We start from the raw sequence: 20,803 nt of genomic DNA, 5'->3' as shown, positions 1-20,803 counted from the left end.
ATAGTCTGCCTACAAACCAAATTTCTATTTTTAGTAGTTATTAGCAATCCTCTATGTTTCACATATTTCATATGACTTGTTTTCTTTCAGGAGAAAAAAAAATCTGCTCATATATATGAATCTAATTTGTAATGCCCTCCTGCTTTTTAAGCTGAAAACAATTTGATCTTATTACATACAAAAAAAATACATTTTATTCCCAACTCCACATTTTGTTCAATAAAAAATTTACACTTTTTATTGTGTATCCTTTAAGTAATTATTTTGGCTATAGTTTTATATTTTAACTTTTGTATTAGAGATATACAGTCTGGGACCGCCGTCGTACATGCAGTCCATCATTGTAAGCCCTCTTAAAGAAAAGAATCTGGGCTTCTGTGTTTGCCTTTGAAGCCCCGTACATCCTGAAAAACTGGGTGGGAAAGAGGTCATTACTGATCATAGTTACTTTGCAGATGTGTGAAATGTTTAAATTGTGAATTACTCACTGACTTCCTCCTAATGAGCTGGTACCTCGAGGGGACTCTCCATCTCTGAGTGGGGAGGTGCCTGGGGTCAAAGATCCCAGAACTTCTAAATATTGTGGGTGCCATCAACTCAGGCCAAAAGGAAGTAAAGCAAGCAACTGCAATTTTGCACTGACAGGATTATGATTCTGATGTATACAGTCAATCACCAACCTTAAAGGTCACCTTACCTCAAGCAGGTACCCTGGTTGCCTCTCATACTGAAATATGCTTCATGCAAATAGCATGAAGATGGTTTCAAAGTATGCCTTTACACTTCCTGAAAAATTTGAAATTCACTCAGTAAGTTTCTCAACTAATGGAAATATTTTATTGACAAAAGGTGGAAAAGCAAATAACCTAATCTTTGTTGCAGGCTCATCACTCTTTAGGTTACTTTTTTTGGGAATTTCAATGGTGTAAACAGTCACTATTCACTGAGTATGTGATGACATTAAGGTTCTGAACTTAAAAGGCTCTTAATTTTGCCAAAAGCTACCCTCTGTCACTTCTCTCGATCACATTTTTCTTTTTTTTTCTTTTTTTTGAGACAGAGCCTTGTTCTGTCACCCAGGCTGTAGTGAAGTGGCATGATCTCGGCACACTGCAACCTCTGCCTCCTGGGTGGAAGTGATTCTCGTGCCTCAGTCTCTGGAGTAGCTGGGACTATAGGCCTGCATCAGCACGCCCAGGTTTTTGTATTTTTTGTAGACAAAGGGTTTCTCTATGTTGGCCAGGCTGGTCTCGAACTCCCGAGCTCAGGCAATCTGCCAGCCTCAGCTTCCCAGAGTGCTAGAATTACAGGCGTGAGCTACCGTACCCGGCCGACGCTTTTCTTAAGAGAGTAATTTGGGCAAAATATATTCCCAGAAAAAAAGAACTGATCCTGTATTCACTTAGGGAAAACAAAATATGACATTTGGCTTTGACACCAAAAAGAATAAAAATTAAATCAGGAATCTACTTCATACATTAACTAACAAAACCAACCAACCAAAAAACCTGGCTATATTGGTAGGACCATGTAAGGGCAAGGCAATAATCAAAATAAGAAGATCCTCATGTGAAGAGATCTTTGTGCATCAAGAGAAAGTTCAACTTGCACTCTATTTATGCAACTATTTTTCAAAATACATAGTTTATAATTGTAGATGTAATATATATTAATTATTAAAAAATTTAGATAACACCGAACATATTGTTAAAAATAAAAATCCCACCACCTAGATTATAACAGCTTGGTGAATGCTTTTGCAAACATTTTTACTCTAGATGTATGCTTTTTTTTTTTTTTTTTTTGAGATGGAGTCTCACTCTGTTGTTCAGGCTGGAGTGCAGCAGCACTGATCTCGGCTCACTGCAGCCTCCATCTCATGGGTTCAAGTGATTCTCCTGCCTCAGCCTCCTGAGTAGCTGGGATTACAGGCATGCGCCACCATGCCCGGCTAATTTTTGTGATTTTGGTAGAGATGGGATTTCACCATGTTGGCCGCCTTGGCCTCCCAAAAGGATTACAGGCATGAGCCACTGTGCCTGGCCTGATGCATGCACTTTTAAAAACAAAAATGGCATATTACCTTTTACCATTTAATAATATTGTGGCAGGATCTCAGTATCAGTGACTGTGGATCTCCACAATTACTTTTCAAAGCCGCATAGTATTTCACCATATGGGAGTTATCAACTCAGCCAACCCTCTCAATTTTGTCATACTATAAACAGTGTTGCAATAAACATCTTTGCATACATAATTTTGCTTATGTCTCATTATTTTCTTAGGACAAATTCCCAAGTGAATTACTAGTTTACATGACACATAGATTTAAAAAAATTTTTAAAGGCTTTGGATTCAAATTGTTGTCAGAAAGGCTATACCAGATTACCATTCCTAATGACAAAAAGTTGAATGCTTACAGTTCATCCTGCTCATTGCTGAGTTCACAGTTTAAAAACTGGATTAAAAAGTTGATTGGGATAGGTGCAAAGAGTTGCTTGGCAATATAGTATATGGAAACTTGCTTGTACCAGCAGAAATTGTGTGTCTGACTGCTGGCCAGCTCTCTTGCAGTCATTCCTAGCCCCTTCTCCTTTACCCACCTTCATTACAAAGGCTACTTGTTTTCTCTGCCTGTCTTACATAATTGTGGCCAACAGAATGTAAACAGAAATGTGCTGGGAGCTTCTGGAAAAGCTTTTACTCTTCGTACAAAAAACAGACAGGCATACTGGAACTGTCCCTCCTAGCTGTGGATGTAAACAGTCTGGAGCTATGGCTGCCATACTCCAACCATAAAGAAAGGCTGAATGACTTGTTTTGGCCAATGACAAGAGGTAACTTGTACTGTGATATGAAAAAATTATGCCTTTGTTTAAACCAGGGGACCCCAAATTCCAGACCATGGACTGGTAGTGGTCCGTGGCCTGTTAGGAACCAGGTTGCACAGCAGGAGGTGAGCGAGCATTACCGCCTAAGCTCTGCCTCCTGTCGGATCGGCAGCAGCCTTAGATTCTGATGGGAACGTGAACCCTATTAGTGAACTGCGCATGTGAGGGAATCTAAGTTGTACGCTCCTTATGAGAATCTAACTAATGACTGATGATCTCAGTAGAACAGTTTCATCCTGAAACTATCTCCCCACACCACCTCATCCATGGAAAAATTGTCTTCCACAGAACAGGTCCCTGGTGCCAAAAAGGTTGGTGCTGCTGGTTTAAACCATTCTTAGTTCTGTTTCTGTTACTTGAGGCTAAAAACATTACTGACAGATAAAACACTCATGCTAAAAAGATAACCAATGATTTCTGAGTTACCACAAATGATCCTTTCATTCAGAAAGGATCATTAGGAGGAGTATGGAAATAATTATTTTAAAATATGGATAAAATACGTACATATAGTAAGAAGTCATGGAAAAAACGTTTAATACTGAGAGCCACTGAAACCATTAAATGCACATTAGGAAAAAGGAACAAAGAAAATAACAAAATGGAGAAGGGGTGGGGTACATAGCAGAGGGTTACTCTATGTTTATCGGAACCCCGTTTTCTTCCTGGACACAAAACCAAACTGCATTTCCCATCTTTGTTTGCAATTGATTGGAGCCACAAGATCAAATCCTGGCTCATGGAATATGATCAGAAGTGATGATGCCAATTCTGGGCCTGGCCCATAAAAACTCCCATCTAATCTTTGCTCTTTCCCATCTAATCTTTTGCTGGCCAGCAGATGAAGATTTTAAGCAGAATCACAGAATGGAAAGAGCCTGGGTGCCTGAATGACTATATGGAGTAGAACTCCTCCTCAAACCTACTTATGACTGTGATAAGAGCAATGTAGGAAGTATTGTGTTTAGTTATTGCAGCAGCTAGCATCATTTAGTCTAACAGAGGTGGGAATGGGATGAAGGGGAAAAAGGAAGAAAACAATGATGGGCATATGGTATGAATGGTGAGTGCTATCTGACCTTTCTACAGGTTCCTCTGCCCTGGCCTACTTAGATAAATTAAGCTGTTCCTTTTCTAACACAGATGGGCAATTTTTTTTCTTTTTTTGAGACAGGGTCTCACTTGGTCACTCAGGCTGGAGTGCTGTGGCACAATCTTGGCTCACTGCAACCTCCACCTCCCATGTTCAAGCAATTCTCCTACCTCAGCCTCCCAAGTAGCTGGGACTACAGGCATACACCACCATGCCCACCTAATTTTTGTATTTTTTGGTAGTCGCGGTTTCACCATGCTGGCCAGGCTGATCTTGAACTCCTGACCTCATGTGATCTGCCCACCTTGGCCTTCCAAAGTGCTGGGATTACAGTCATGTGCCACCACACCCAGCCCAAAATTTTCAATAGTTAGGATAAATTCTTTCTTCTCTAATTTCCTTCTTTTGCTCCTTCCTAAATCTACTGTTTTGGGAGGCTTCTCTTAAATAATTCTTTGGAACACTATGATTTTTGAACTGTCTGAGACTGTGTTCCTGAGCAATTGGTTAGGAAGAAAGTCTCTGCTAAAATGTAACATCAATTTAAATATATCTTAAAATATATTAAAAATAATCCCTTGTTAACCAATGTTGACACTTTTGGGATATACTCCAAATGAAGTTTTCTATATAACCAATAAATAACAGTTCTCTATGTCTGTTCAAACAGTAGTACGAAGTTAAAAACCAATTACTTGGCCAGCTTGCCTTGTCCTAACATCGATGACATAGCTATTACCATCAAGTACAAAGACACATAGATCAACTGATAAATTATATATTACATGTTTATTAAGAGCACAACTTTTATGTAAAATTTACATTTAATGAAAAAAATCAAAAATATTTACAAAATCTTGGAAGACAGATGTGCATTGTTCTAATTACAATCCAAAGTAGTAAATAACAATCCTTAAAAACTCACATTTGTTAGAGTTATGTTTACAAATTCTTGGTTAAAGAGGCAGCTACAAAGTTTATCACTATACATAAGCAAGAACCAGCTTGCTAGGTACATTTCCCATTGAAAATCTACTGGTCTCTTTCACACCATTAGTGGATTTTTAAATGAAAAAAAAAAAAAATCAATATAAACTCATATGGCTTCAAAATTGTAACCTGTACTCAATACTTGGTATGAAGACTGTGGTAATTAAGAAAGTGCAGAAGTTTAACCATTACACTAATTTGTACATTTTTAGGTAACACTTGATTAAAAACAAACACGGTAAGAACAGTGTCTGAATTCTAATAATAAAATATTGACTGCCCAATAAAAGCAGTTTGATTGCGAAGCAGATTACAGTTAGAATTCCAGTAAGGGACTGTAATTGGCATTTAAAAGAGCACAAAATAAGAGTCAGAATTTCTAATTTTGCTCACTATTTAGTGAAGATCAGCATTTTAGCAAATTATGTGCTGCTTTAGTCAAATCTAAATTCAGACGGGCTAACATTGAATATATAAAAAAGCACATACTGTGTTATATATTGCTAAAGAGTAGATTTTCTGCTGTATTTAGTATAGCAAGATGTTACATAAATGTCTAGTAATAGAGGTTTTATTTTCTGTGAAGCTTAACGGAACAATTAGTGGTTTTATATAAATTATCATATATAACACAATTTATCACTTCTACTAGGCAAATAAAGGACACTCATATTTATTATTATAAATGGAATTCCCATTTGTAAATTATGAAGCCTCATCCAAAATATTTTATTTCTTCAATTCATCAAGATTTGCTATTAAAGTTAGGTTTCTTACTATTTAGTACTGGTAGTTTATTTTTAGAAATGTTTAACCAAATACATCACTTCAAATAATTTTCCTACTTTTACGAAGTAGAATCTGAATAATTAAAATGTATATATTGGTAATTTTTCCAATTGTTGAAATAAAAACAAATGGCAGTGCTTCTCCTTCTGTTTCCAAAATTAATCTTTTAAAAAATGCATTCCTCACAAAATACCATAAAACTCATGTTCACAACACAATCAGTAAATAAATGCGTAAATTTTCAATGATAAAGTGTCAAGGAAAATGCTAAATTGAGAATTAAAATACCAGTTACCAATTTAGCACTATAGATTTTAGAATTTGTTTTAAAATTCACACACACTTTTGATGAGGTTAATGTCAAGTATCTGAAGGTAATTTTTCTTCCTGTAAACACATGCCATTGGGTTTATATTTCTCTTTCTAGTGGCTACAGTGTATCACCAAAGAAGTGAGCCAGGATTCTTAAGTTATGCTTTATGACTCTGAATTCCCTTCCCAGTTGCAGGCCAAAAATATTTACAAAAATTGCAAGTATCTTATAAAAATGCTTGATCATTGTAAGATTCTGAACAGAAGATTCAGACTGAGAAAAAGTGAGGCACATTAATGAACACAAACTGTATAGGCACATCTCTGGCTTTTGTTATTGTTTTAAAAGGCACACATTATGCAATTCCATATAAAAATAAATTAAATCTACAGCATTAATTCATCAAAAAAATCACTTCTTCTATAAAGTTAACTAACTGCAGAAGTAAATGTCTCTGCTGTCATTTGCAAGCTTATTTTAAAACACATTGCACTTGAGAATTTTTTTAAAAATCATTTAAAACATCACTTATACTTTATTAATGTTTATGAGAACCAAATTATAGATTTTTTGCATACAACTTGGACTCTGGTCTGATTACCTTATGGCACATAACTCAATTTGATTGAGTGTTCTGAGTTAACATTACCCAAAACTTGGAATTCATGTTCTATTTGTATCCACTGAATATCAAACTTATGAAATTTCAAAGTTATCTCTGACTCTACAAATTTATGGAAAGCTAAATTACTTTGTGCTTGCTCTCCTGAAATTTTAGGCCTACTATTACACTATAACCCCTTTTGTCAACATTGACACTGGAAATAATTTAAAAATTAAACCTACAAAAACTTCATTTTTACTGAGAATCTGAATAAATGTGCTTCCTGAATATTGCAGTTGATCATTTACAACATAGAGAATCATTTCAGTACTATTTCTTTCAATGACTCACTTTGAAAGTGCGATTTAATGTTTGTAGTCAGCTCTCAAATATGTCTAAGTTTGAAAGACATCATACAAGTTAAAATAGTGTTTGGAAAGAACAGATAATGCAGAATGGCAGGTTTGTACTCCCTGAAGCCAAACCACTTTCCCAGGTCCATCAACAATCCGCCAGGTATCGTCCTGAAAAACACCAAGCAGACCTTTGCAATTACAATTTCAAATGCACTCTAAGGACATTTTCCACTGTGGTTACCAATACAAAACTCTAGTTCCCATCTGCTATTTACAATACATTAGAATCAGATAACAGGTGTTCAGCTATACTGACTGTAAGTACTCTCTCTCAGGTGTGTCTCTACCTGGCACCTTGTACCAAGGGTTAAAGAAAAAGTTTCCATGTCTTTAGATTATAAATTGCTTGACAGTTTTTCAGTAACTGTTAGAATACAAATGTTTCCCATGTACATTAAAAAGTTTGAAATCTCCTAACTTACCAGTAGCAAATCGCTTCTTTATTAAGGAAAGTCTATAGCCAGTGCCTATAAGTTCGAAATCTACTCCTGAAAGGGTACTTCCCTCGCTGAGGAATTGCACTGCAAGTGTCATGGGTTTACTAGGTCCTTCTGAAAGATCAAATTTTGCTCGGAGGGACCCAGAACCTACAAAGCAAAGAATAAAGCACTTACACTGGGTAAAACACATTTTACACAAAATAGAATCAAATGAGCAAGTAAGCTAAACTACATCAGTCCTGTGCTACATTCATTAGATGTGCACAGTAAACAAATCATTATCCTGTTTCCAAATCACATATTTTTTAGTGAATATGAATTTTCATTAAGTAAATAACCCATACTTTTCCTTGACTCAATACTAATCTTCAGAGATGTTTACTACTGGACTCCTATGCTATATGCATGTTGAGGCAAGTCAAAAGAGAAGATGGAAGTAATTGAGGACAGCTCAGAGAAAAACCCTAGGAGGGATATAGGTGGCATAAAGTTAAAAAAGAAATGACTACTGAGTAGTGGAAGAAGTAAAGATGGAAAGGTAACTATGTTTGGGAAAAGTTGCGTAACATTGCTATATTCTATTCACTTTTCTTTTTAAAGTTTTATTGGTCTAACATAATGCCAAGTAGATATTTCTGAGGTGTTCTGTTTCTGATATCATCACCATTTATTCAGTATACCTCAGTCTAATGGAATGGCAGGAACAGTATACCAATAATTATAATGAATATTATAAATGCTGTAAAGAAGCTCTGAGGAGCCACAGGCACAAAGGCACCTATCTCAGCTGAAAATTATAAATGGTGGTGGGGATGATGGTGTGTATTTTAGGAAGAAGTTACCAAAGATACAGAGACAGAGAGAGCATGATGCATTTAAGGAAATAGCATCTATATCAGATTAGCTGGAGAACAGGATACAGGTAGAGGGGAGTGGCAGATGAGACTAGAGTGGTAGTACCAGGCAGGCCATGGTAAGAAATTCATGATGTAACCATTGGAAATAACCAAAGATAAAGAAGACAAGAACATTTCAGATTAGTGTCTCAAAAACAAAGAGAAGCACAAGATGCAAGTCAAAACAGTTTAGGACTCTAGATGATAGAAAAGGGGGACCTAAACTAGGGCTAATAAAAAGGAAAGATATTAAGAAAGTTATTTGAAAGATATTTAGGAGTTGGCATCAAGAAATGAGAAAGGAGGAGTCTAGGAGGGTTCCCAGGTTTCTGGGTAGAGCAAATGGACAGAAATGCTAGGTACTAGCAGTAAGATCCTGTGATCCCTTGCACAGAAAAGTTTAACACTACACAGAGAAATGGAGAACAAGGTGTTGCAACATTGATCCAATTCGTATTATTATGCCTGGAGGTGTGGATCAGTAGTGGAGATGAACTGCTGCCTTATTCTTAATTACTGTCCAGGCCCTCAAACTTCTACAATTCTTGATAAGCAATTCGGTTGTGCAAAAGTTCTACCATAGGCCAAGAGCAAGAACCTTGACAATCACCTTAGAAATATTTATTGTACCTCTTTTGAGTACACAGCAACAGAAAACAGATTTCTATTTTACAGAATTGTTTTTTTTTTGAGACAAGAGTCTCACTCTGTCACCCAGGCTGGAGTGCAGTAGCACAATCTTGGCTCACTGCAACCTCTGCCTCCCGGGTTCAAGTGATTCTCCTGCCTCAGCCTCCTGAGTATCTGGGATTACAGGCACACACCACCATGCCCGGCTAATTTTTGTATTTTTAGTAGAGATGGGGTTTCACCATATTTGTTAGGCTGGTCTTGAACTCCTGATGTCATGATCCACTCGCCTCAGCCTCCCAAAGTGCTGGGATTACAGGCGTGAGCCCAGCCTATTTTATAGCATTCTTATTTAGATATTTATTTATTTATTTTTTGAGACAGAGTCTCCCTCTAAGGCCCAAGCTGGAATACAGTGGTACAATCTTGGCTCACTGAAACCTCTGCTTCCCAGGTTCAAGCTAGTCTCGTGCCTCAGCCTCCTGAGGAACTGAGACTACAGGCACGTGCCACCATACTCGGCTAATTTTTGTATTTTTAGTAGAGACAGGGTTTTGCCATGTTGTCTAGGCTGGTCTCCAACTCCTGGCCTCAAATGATCCACCTGCCTCAGCCTCCCAAAGTGCTGAGATCGTAGGCATGAGCCAACATGCCTGGCCTTGGATATTTCTTTTTAAAGGCTTGACTAACCACATCAAAAACCGCGTTTATAAGATTTTTCCGTTTCCTCACAGAAACACCTGATACCTGAATAGCAGAGTGAAACTTAAAATCTGGTTAGAAAATTTGTGTGTGTCTTATTTTTTTGAGACAGAGTCTCACTCTGCACCAGGCTGGAGTGCAGTGGCATGATCTCAGCTCACTGCAACCTCCGCCTCCCGGGTTCAAATGATTCTCCTACCTCAGCCTCCTGAACGGCTGACACTACAGGCGCGTGCTACCACATTCAGCTAATTTTTGTATTTTTAGTAGAGACGGGGTTTCACCATGTTGGCCAGGATGGTCTTGATCTCTTGACCTCACGATCTGCCCACCTCAGGCTCCCAGAGTGCTGGGATTACAGGCATGAGCCACTGCACCCAGCCTGTGTCTTATTTTTGAGAGAAGAAATTTCTTTCTTGGTAATTATTTACAATAGTATAGTTTCATTATATTGGGGAAAAAGATGCTTTTGTTTTTCTAAACTAGTTATAAGCCCTTAATGCAAATAGGATTGCTGGTTTACTTCAATTTAAACTAGGAATTTCAGCTTGGCTCACAAAAAGCTATATATTAATAGCTAGGGTTAAAGTCAATGCAGTTGGCCAGCTGAAAATGGGCAACCTGTAAGTACCAAACAGCAAAAAAGAAACTGCAGATTTGCTTGGTTATTTCACCCAATGTATGGCTCTCCAGTAAAAGTCTTATTCTGCATGGCAGGTATAAATGAATAAACAACTCTGATATGTTTATGGTCCTTTATACAGAAATATCTATGATAAAAGCTACTGATATGTTTTATATTTTGATGATATTATGCTCAAAATATTCAAAAAGAAAAAGCTCAGCAACATTTGAAAAGCCAAAAAAACCTATCAAATAGAGAAGTTATTGGCGACTAGGCTGGGCAGGGTGGCTCATGCCTGTAATCCCAGCACTTTGGGAGGCCAAGGCTGGCAGATCACCTGAGGTCAGGAGTTCAAGACCAGTCTGGCCAACATGGTGAAACCCCGTCTCTACTAAACATACAAATGTAACCGGGTATGGTGGTAGGCGCCTGTAACCCCAGACACTTGGGAGGCTGAGGCAGGAGAATCACTTGAACCCGGAAGGCGGAGCTTGCAGTGAGCCAAGATCGTGCCACTGCACTCCAGCCTGGGCAACAGAGCGAGGCTCCATCTCAAAAAAAAAAAAAAAAGAAAGAAAGAAAGAAAGAAAAAGAAAAAAACGAAAACAAGAAGCAGAAAAGTTATTGTAGACTAAAATTATACATTCAAAAGAAGGCAGAAGAATTCTCTTTTGATTAAGAAAAAATAAGACTATCTAATGTTAAAGACTTGGCTGTCCTGAGAATTACATCCTTATTATAAGTTGAGTTATAGAAGTGATCAGCTAACAGAGCCTTTTCCTTGGCATTATGAACACAAACAGATGCACTTAGTGAGAGAAGCATAACTTGCTTCTCCTTAAAATAATCATCAGAAAATTGAAGGCTGTTGACAGTTAGCTTTAATAGGGGGAAATGGACAGGAAAAAGGTTCTTTTAGAGAAATGGAGAAGGCAAAGTGGCTTTTTTTTTTTTTTTTTTTTTTGACAGAATCTCACTCCATCACCCAGGCTGGAGTGCAGGGGCACCATCTCAGGTCACTGCAACCTCCACCTCCTTGGGTTCAACTGATTCTCATGCTTAAGTCCCCCAAGTAGCTGGAATTACAGGCGTGCACCACCAAGTCCAGCTAATTTTTGTATTTTTAGTCGAGATGGGGTTTCACCATGTTGGCTAGGCTGGTCTTGAACTCCTATCTTCAAGTGATCCACCTGCCTCGGCCTCCCAAAGTGCTGGGATTACAAGTATGAACCACTGTGCTGAGATGGCAACCAGCTTTTTAAAGCCTGGGAGCTTCTACATGATTTCTGGGAGGTCAGGATAATCCCATTAACATAATGAACTAAACTGTGTTAAATCAGTTTTAATTAGTTATCAGGTTACCTACATGGAACAGATAGTTCTATTTTTTTTAATTTACTAGGTATTGTTTCTTAATGTTAGCATGTAAGTATAAGAAGTATTTACATAATATTTATAAAGTTATGGCAAAAGAAATTCTTTTTCTTACAGAGAACACATAATCTACAGGAACAAATGTGTTCTGCATCTCAGCTGGTCCATTCTTACTAAAGGTATTAACTTCCACCTAGTGGTCAGTTCTAGAACTGTGGGCATGAAATTCCAGAAGGAAACTTTAAATGAACATGCCCTTAAAAAAGGTATTGCAGTGCTTCCAGGAACAGTGCACCCTTGGCCGGGTGCAGTATCTCACGCCTGTAATCCCAGCACTTTGGGAGGCCAAGGAGGGCAGATCACGAGGTCAGGAGATGGAGACCATCCTGGGTAATATAGTGAAACCCCGTCTCTACTTAAAAAAAAAAAAAAAATATACACACACACACACACACACACACACACACACACACATTAGCTGGGTGTGGTGGTGTGTGCCTGTAATCCCAGCTACTCGGGAGGCTGAGGCAGAAGAATCGCTTGAACCTGGGAGGTGGAGGTTGCAGTGAGCTGAGATCGTGTCACTGCACTCCAGCCCAGCGACAAAGCCACACTCCATCTTAAAAAAATAAAATCCATTTTCAGTGACATCATTTTATAAACAAAAAATGACGCACACACTTACCTCCATTTTCTGATTTTTCTGAAATACTGGACAATTTCCAAAAGGCTTTCATTTGTTCTGCATTCCTGCAATAAGAACAGCTATCTTCAGGTTTTGTATCTAGTATAGTACCTGATACATGGATGGGACCTCAATAAATAAGTGTATTTTAAATATTTTCACGACAACAAATAGAGTGCTAAGTTTAAGTAGTATTAACTGGTGAAAATGTGTTTATGATATAGTATAAATAAATATAATGCTGTATCTTTTTCAATTAATGGACATTTACCAAATTATGTAATTCTTCTCATTCCTATTGGTCAGAGAAAGTAAAATGGAATGTGTATAGGGATCAGTACCTTCATTAGTCAAGGAAGACACATGTTATTAAATGATGAAGCAACTATAAAGAGTGGTTAGTCTATACTAATACTAACAAAGAGGACAGGAGAAGCTGCTAAAAGATAGGAGTAACTAATACTATTAAACACTAATTAGATAGCTGTTCCTGTTCCTACAGATATGCCAGATGCTATATTTAATCCATAAAATAATTATTTGCATTTTTTAAATGAAAAAAAAAAAAGAAGTTTAGAGAGGCCAAGCACTTTGCCTAATAGTAAAGTTAGTATGGAATCATTCAAGTCTGGGTGGTACTTAGAGAAAACTAGTTTTGTTTATTTTTTATTAACGTTACTATGGTTTGACTAGTAAAATGAACCGCATCTTTTACAGCATGGTTTCTATGGAAAAAGGTACTAAAACTTTTCAAACGTCTAAGAAAACTTACAGAACTTGGGTTCTAGAAGTTGGGGATTCCAACAAAAATTTAGTGGGAATTCAGAAACATATGTTTAATTTACCATATTGCAGGGGGAAGGGACTGCATGTTCGTTACTCCTCCATCCACTGGTACCACCACCTGTATGTTGGAAAGCACACTAGGTGCCACCATAGCTTCTGGATTGTATTTATAATCCACTCTAAGATCTGTGGTGCTAGCACTACATTTCCAGTATGTTGCAAGATTCAGAGGAGTGGACTGAATACCATTTGATGATACCTTTAAAGAGAAAAAAACAATTGTTTTTGGCCTGAAAAGTTAACGAGTCATATTAATGACAGACACTTGAACACGTAAGTCCACAGAATCAAAAATATCTAATGAAGGGACTATCTGTTGGCAGAGTGAAACAGACACTTCTCAAAGGAGTAAGGGTCATTCTCATTGTCTGAATCTACTACTACCTACATCAAAATTGCTGTGGTGCTTGTTTATAATGCACATTCCCTTAGCTTCAACTGCAGAAAATCTGATTCAACAGCTTAGGGACAGGGTACAGAAATCAGCATTTTATCAAGGAATTCTTATTTATGCATGTAAAGTTTGAGACTCTTCCAACATTCAACACAGAATTCAAAGATTCTTCATAAAGTACAAGAATTCAGATTTGGAACACTGAGGAAAAACGCCACTACATAGTACCACAAGCCTGGAATTAGAATACTTCCAACTTCAAAGGTTTCATCACATGACTCACAGTAAATAGTATAATTCCTTCAAACTCTTAAGCTCCTTGTCCAAATGCTCCTTTTTAAGGAGACCTACTCTGACTGCTCTGTTTTAATTTACACTGAAAACTGTATTTTCAATCTTCCTTACCTTAGTTCATTCTTTTTCTTTTTTTCATACCACTCATTTTCTAACATAGAATATTATGATTATTATTTTGAGGCAGGGTCTCACTCTGTTGCCCAGGCTAGAGTGCAGCAGCACGCTCAAGGCTTACTGCAGCCTCTCCTGGGCTCAAGCAATCCTTCCGCCTCAGCCTTCGTACTAGCTAGGACTACAGGCTTGTGCCACCACACCCGGTAATTTTACATTTTTTGTAGAGATGGGGTTTCTTTATATTGCCTAGACTGGTCTTGAACTCCTGGACTCAAGCACTCTTCTCGCCTCGGCCTTTCAAAGTACTGGTATTATAGGCGAGAGCAACGAAGTCCAGCCCATAGAATATTACTGATCTTTACTGTCTCCCTGTCCTACTCCCAGCAATTACATGCACTGAATAACACACATCAGTTGAATAAATCAACACCTGTAAGAAACTTTAAGTCAATTTAAGTGGCAGCACTTTTTTATTCTTTAAGTATTTATTTTCTAGAAACATAAGCCACTTTAATAAAATTACCCTATTAAAAACTCGATAGAGAAATATAAAGTAGGAAATTTATCCCTTGGAATTCTGGCATATATCCTTCCAGATTCTTCAGGCATATGCAAACATAGATCCGTGTCATTCTTTTTAATGGCTATAGTAATTAATTTCTTCCTCTGCTGATGTGTATACTTAGGTGGTTTCTAAACAATGCTACAGCGAATATCCTTTGTGCCTTATCTTCATCCAATTGTGTATTTCTGAAGATTTCTGGAAGTGGAATTGTTGAATTAAAGGTTACATCTTTCAACAATCTAACAGAATTGCCTCTAAGAGGTTTTACTTGCATCCTATTAACAAGTGATCACACCCTAAAATACTGGATAAAGCTATCTTTCATTTTTGTAAATCTGATGGGCTAAAACTGATACCTCATTGTTATCTTAGTATTTACTGCTCTCATTACTACTAACATGGAGCATCTTTCCATAGGTTATTTGTCTATTGAGTTATTAACATGTTGCTTACAAATTTACAAGGGCTCTTTGGGGTAAACCCTTTGGTCCATCTTATGTGTCATAAATACTTTTCTCACAGATTAAATACTTACTGTGTTTAAAGGTTTAACAAAATACTTTATACACACACACATTTATTTATCAAAGATCTCATTCTCTTCTTACATGGCTTCTGGGTTTCATATCTTACTTAGGTCTTCTGCACTTCAAGATTAAAATATGTAATAAATATGTATTACACATATACACACACAGAGAGATACATATACAGTATCTCAGCATACTTAGGAGGGTTGGTTCCAGGAACCCTGTGTATATACTAATCTGTGCATACTCAAGTCCCATAGTTGGCCCTGTGGAACCCACATATAAAAAAAGTTGGCCCTCTGTTTATACATGAGTTTTGCATCCCACAATCATCGTATTTTCAACTGATGTTTGGTTAAAAAGAATCCTCGTATAAGTGGACCTGCATAGTTTAGATCCTTGTTGTTTAAGGGTCAACTGTATCTTCACCCATGACTTTATTTTAGTACCTTTGTGGTTTCTTTTATTATTATTATTATTAAACCTTTGATACACATGGATTTTATTTTGGCTAAAAGTGTAAGAGGGATTCAGCTTAATTTTTTTCTCAAGTGTCTAGCTTGCTATCCTCAACATCATTTATTGAAAAATTCATCATGTCCACATTGCCTTGAAATGCTATGTTGTATAAACAATTTTCCATCTATTCTTAGATCTATTTCTGGATACTCTAATCTATTCCTTCATCTGGCCATCTACTGCTGCCATCTACTGCTGCGTTAGTTCCAAACTATTTTAAATACTGTTGCCTTATACTAAGCTTTCCCATTAAAGCTAAAACATTACTCCACTTTACTGTTTAAAACATTTCTTGCCAAGAGCGGTGGCTTGTACCTTTAGTCCCAGTTACTCGGGAGGGTAAGCCTGGAAGACTGCTTGAGCCCAGGAGTTTTGAGGCTGCAGTGAGATATGATCACGCTACTCTACTCCATCCTGAGCAAGAGAATGAGACTCCATCTCTTTAAAATAAAAAATTCTTGACTTATTCTCATAAGCTTTATTCTTCCAGAGAAACTTGAAAATGGCTGTCAAGCCTCCAAACACAAAGACATAACTACTGGGTTTCTGATCAGGATTATATTAAATGTGTAAGTTAATTGAGAAAGAGCTAAACTTTTACAGCATGAATTTTCCCATATTCAAGTCACTAGGGATTGTGTTGTGTTTCTTCCTAACTGTTTTATTGTGAATATTTTTCTCCACTAGTTTTTCTAATTGGCTTTGAAAGTTATTAATTTTGGTATTAATTTCTAAACTGACCACCGTATTAAATTCCCTTATGTCAAACAGTTTTTCAGTTGGTTCTCTTGAGAGGAATATATTACCTGGAAGCAATAATAATTTTGGTTCCTCTTTCCCAGTATTTATTAATGCTTATTTTGTTCTCTTACACATCCAGAAAACTCTTATATACTAACGGGATCTACTAACGGGCATTAGGATACGCTAATGGGCATCTCTGCCATTCCTAACTTTAACTGATTACTTTGGGAGTTTCACTGTTAAGACTGACACTGTTAGTCTTTTCAGGTTAAGGATGAATTCATGCATTTATATTTACTCAGTATTTTAATCATGAATACATGGTGAATTTTACTAAACTGGTCAAAATCTCCACTGGCTTATTCTAATTTCAAAACATCCTTGAATTTCTGGGAAAAAAACTCACTTGGCTATAACATACTTATTCATTTAATTATATGCTAGACTCCATTTGTTAATACTTTAATTTAGAATTTTTGCAATGACATGACACTCACCTGATACTTTAATACATCTATATTATAATAAGAAGCAGCTGGATTTTGCTCTGACAGCTTCTTGAGGTAGACAGTAACAGCTTGCATGTTCATCCAAAAATCTTTTGTGTTGGAATCACATTGTGATGGATCACTACATGTATAAAAAATATATTTGTTATTTTATTGATTTATCTTTATTTTTTGCCTCTGTGTAGTAATTTGGTAACCCGGGAAAAACTAGTAGGAATAAACCAAGAGGTGGGATGAAGGAAAATGACATCAGGGGATGAAAAATGGAACACAGGAGAAGCTTGCTTGAAAGATGAGAAGATGGAGAGATAGAAAAGAATCTTAAAATAACTATTAGCACCGCTGAAAACAAAATAAAAAGATAGCAAAAGGGTGTTTAGTAAGAATAATTTTGGCATGATTTTCAAATTGAATATTATTATTTCAACGAAGAAGGGGAAAAAAACATTTTTTTTTGAGATAGGGTCTAGCTCGGTCACCGAGGCTGGAGTGCAGTGACATGATCTTGGCTCACTGCAACCTCTGCCTCCCAGGCTCAAGCGATTCTCCCACCTCAGCCTCCTGAGCAGCTGGGACTACAGGCATGCATCATCATGCCCAGCTAATTTTTGTTCTTGTGGTTTTTTTTTGGTAGAGATGGGGTTTTGCCACATTGCCCAGGCTGGTTTTGAACTCCTGGGCTCAAGCAATCCACGTGCCTCAGCCTCCCAAACTGCTGGGATTACAGGTGTGAGCCACTGTGCACGGCAGGAAAAAAATCTTAAAAAGAAATTTCAGCCTTCAAAACAAAAAGTACACAAACCTGAACACAAGCTGTGCGTTTGGAAGAATCTGCTCTAGTCTGCTGATATTTTTCACCCTGAAGCACAACACAGCTGGAGTTGGATTGCTGGTGAAGACTTTAATAATTCCACTTGGAAATGACATTGTCATATCACCAGTGATCTTCACAATACACCTAAAACATGGATTTTGAAAAGTATTTAAATAAAATGCTCTAATCTCCATTTAAAGAGTATTTGGTTTAAAAAGGCACATGCATGCGCACGTGCACGCGCACACACACATACCTATATGTGTGTATATCTATATTCTTTATCACAATTATAAATTTTTTTCAATTTAATTATTAAAAATTATGTACATGAAATGGTATACTCATCTAGCATCATCTTTTCCTGGAATTAAACTCTAAACACAAATGCAAGCACACTGATACTGTTCCTTCACTTTTTTGTGATAACCATTCCCTGCCTGACATGTAAGGATATTGCTCCCTCATAATGCTATATCTAGTTGTAGCTATTTTTCCCTCCCAAACCCCAAAAAGCACTGGGCCTGGTGATGGTGATGGTAGATGTCCCCCCCCGTTCCTTATTGCTTCTTCCAACCCTCTATTCTTTCTTCCTTTGAAACATATAACTACATAGCCAAAACTCTCAACTGGACCCCTTTGGTAATCCTATCACATTCCCAAGTCTGTTTATTCTTCTTTTGGTCTTTTCCTAGCTCCCCCTTTTATCTCTAACCTGCAATAGTCCTTCCCCCAACTCTTAGCTGATGACTGTGCTCTTAATTTTACTGATGAAATAAAAAGATAACTTCCTCATACTCCCACTAGTAAATCTAACTAACTTTTTATCCGTATCTTATGCAGTCCATACTGTTTCAACAGATAATCAATTTCTGCACCTCAGGCCAATCTCAGCAATTCTGCACTGGAACTCATCTCCTCTTATATACTGAAGGACTTCATTCATGTGATTGTTCCCTCTTTTTTCTGCAGGTCCAATTTTTTCTGTAAATACTGGATCTTTCCCATCAGCATGCAGACATGCTGAAATATGTATCTTTTAAAAAACACAAAAATGAAAATAAACAAAACCCTCCTTTGATTCCACCACCTCAATCCTGCTACCATTCCATTTCTCTGCTCCCACTTAGAGCTAAACATCCTGAAATAATAGCATTTGTTCTTTCCAAATATAGTTGTCTAGACTGCATCACCTTCGCCTCCTGAACACCCTCAAAGCATACTTTCATCTCCACTATGCCACTAAAATCTCTCTTGTGAATGTCACTAATGACTTTCCATATAGTCAATGGTCAATTTTTCTTGACCTGTCAAGCAGCATCAGATATAGGTTCACACCTGCCTTCAAGAAATGATTTATTCACTGATTTATTCACTTAGTTTCTAGACACGGGTCTATTGGTTCTCTCCTTACCTCTCTTACTGCTTGCTCTCTCAAATTCCTTTGTTAGAGCATTCTCATTTTCTTGTTTTCTAAACACTGGAGAGAATCAAGACTTAGTTTTCAGATCTCTTTTCTATTCCTTAAGGCCACTAACTTTGAGTATTATCTACAAATTAATTACACTACCAAGTATTTTATCTCTAGCCTAGACTTACTCCTTGAACTCCAAAATCATGTATCCAAGTATCAACTCAACATTTCCACTAAGATGTCTTAAACTTCAAACTTAGCATTTTACCTCCAACAAATCTTGACAATTCTGTTTTCAGAATATATTCAGAATCTCATTACTACTCATCACCTGCTCTGCTAATACCCTTATACAAGCCACCATTATTTCTCACCTGGACTTCTATAATTAAACTTCTAACTTTCTCTCTACATCTATTCTGACTGCCCACTGTACCCTCTGCCCCCAGTTTATTCTCCATACAGCAAACAGAGTGCTCCTTTGAAAACACATGTAATTTCATCGTTCCTCTGCTCAAAGCCTCCATTGGCTTTCCATGTTACTCAAAATAAATTCCAAATTCCTTATCATGGCCTACAATGCCTAACCTAGTCTCATACCTCTCTGGATTCATCTTCAAGTACTCTCCCTCCTGTTTGCTCCTACTCAGTGACATGGTTTTCCTTGCTGTTTCTTGAATACACCAATTATGCTTTTACCTTGGTACCTTACTCACTGGTTCCCTCTTCCTGGAATACTCTTTCCTCAGATATCTGCATGGCTTGCTCCTCCATGTCTTTTAACTATCTGCTTAAATTAACTTCAAAAAAGTTTTCCCTGATCATTCTATCTAAAACAATAGCCCTCTATCTAATGTTATTCTCTAGCCTCTAACCCTGGTTTATTTTTCTTCAATAGCATGTATCAATACTCAATAAATATAGCTGTTTCTTTGATATTTAGTTTTCCCTCATTATAATGCAAGCTCAGGAGAGAACTCATTTGTTTACTAAAGTATCCTTAGTGCACATGTAACAGAGTCTTAGAAATAACAGGTGCTCAAGTATTTGATGAATGAATGTACACTGAACGCAATCATTAAATGACTATATTAGATAGCAAAAAAGCAGGTAAATAAATAACAGAAAACTGTAATCTACACAGAATCAAAATGTAATTCTTAAAATTTACCACCAAGCCCCACCGCCTCCTCCACCCAACACACATACATACACATACATGTATATATTTTAAAAACTAACTTGGTGGGATCTGCTCCTTTAAAGTAGGCATTAACAGATTCTGTAAGGGCGACTGCCACAGGTAAGGTATCCTGATTTCCAAGGCTGACAGGGCTGGGACCCCGTGACACACCTAGAATATATACAATTAACTTGTTAAATCCTTCAGAAAGACATAAACTAAACATAAAGATAGTTAGGGTCACATTGTTAGGTTGTCACAAATGACCCAACTACTGGTTTCAGTGATGTCCCATGATAAATCTGGAGGCTAAGAAATACAGTATAAAACAAATTGGAGCATAATACAAAGGACAAAAAAAACCCAGGAAGACATGTCACACAGACATTTCTTTTAAATGGAAAGACAGAATGGTTAAGGAATGTC

The 20,803-nt window shown here is 37.2% G+C and overlaps 1 protein-coding gene across 1 annotated transcript in view; it reads right to left on the bottom strand.

The window, feature by feature from the left end:
• Positions 1 to 4,754: 4,754 nt before the first annotated feature.
• FCHO2 (FCH and mu domain containing endocytic adaptor 2) overlaps positions 4,755 to 20,803 on the bottom strand; it is a 143,355-nt gene continuing 127,306 nt past the window's right edge. The window contains exons 20-26 of the mRNA XM_030927399.1: positions 20,437 to 20,548; positions 17,769 to 17,924; positions 16,955 to 17,087; positions 13,294 to 13,493; positions 12,449 to 12,513; positions 7,519 to 7,683; positions 4,755 to 7,204 (exon numbers count right to left, since the gene is read on the bottom strand). Coding sequence (XP_030783259.1) covers positions 7,182 to 7,204; positions 7,519 to 7,683; positions 12,449 to 12,513; positions 13,294 to 13,493; positions 16,955 to 17,087; positions 17,769 to 17,924; positions 20,437 to 20,548 — 854 coding nt within the window. The 3' untranslated portion in view covers positions 4,755 to 7,181. The remainder of the gene's footprint in view (positions 7,205 to 7,518; positions 7,684 to 12,448; positions 12,514 to 13,293; positions 13,494 to 16,954; positions 17,088 to 17,768; positions 17,925 to 20,436; positions 20,549 to 20,803) is intronic.

Source organism: Rhinopithecus roxellana, chromosome 3 (genome assembly GCF_007565055.1).
Source record: "Rhinopithecus roxellana isolate Shanxi Qingling chromosome 3, ASM756505v1, whole genome shotgun sequence".
Classification (NCBI taxonomy): Eukaryota; Metazoa; Chordata; class Mammalia; order Primates; family Cercopithecidae; genus Rhinopithecus; species Rhinopithecus roxellana.
The sequence above is the reverse complement of the archived record's forward strand: the minus strand, read 5'-3'. Positions and strand labels throughout refer to the sequence as shown.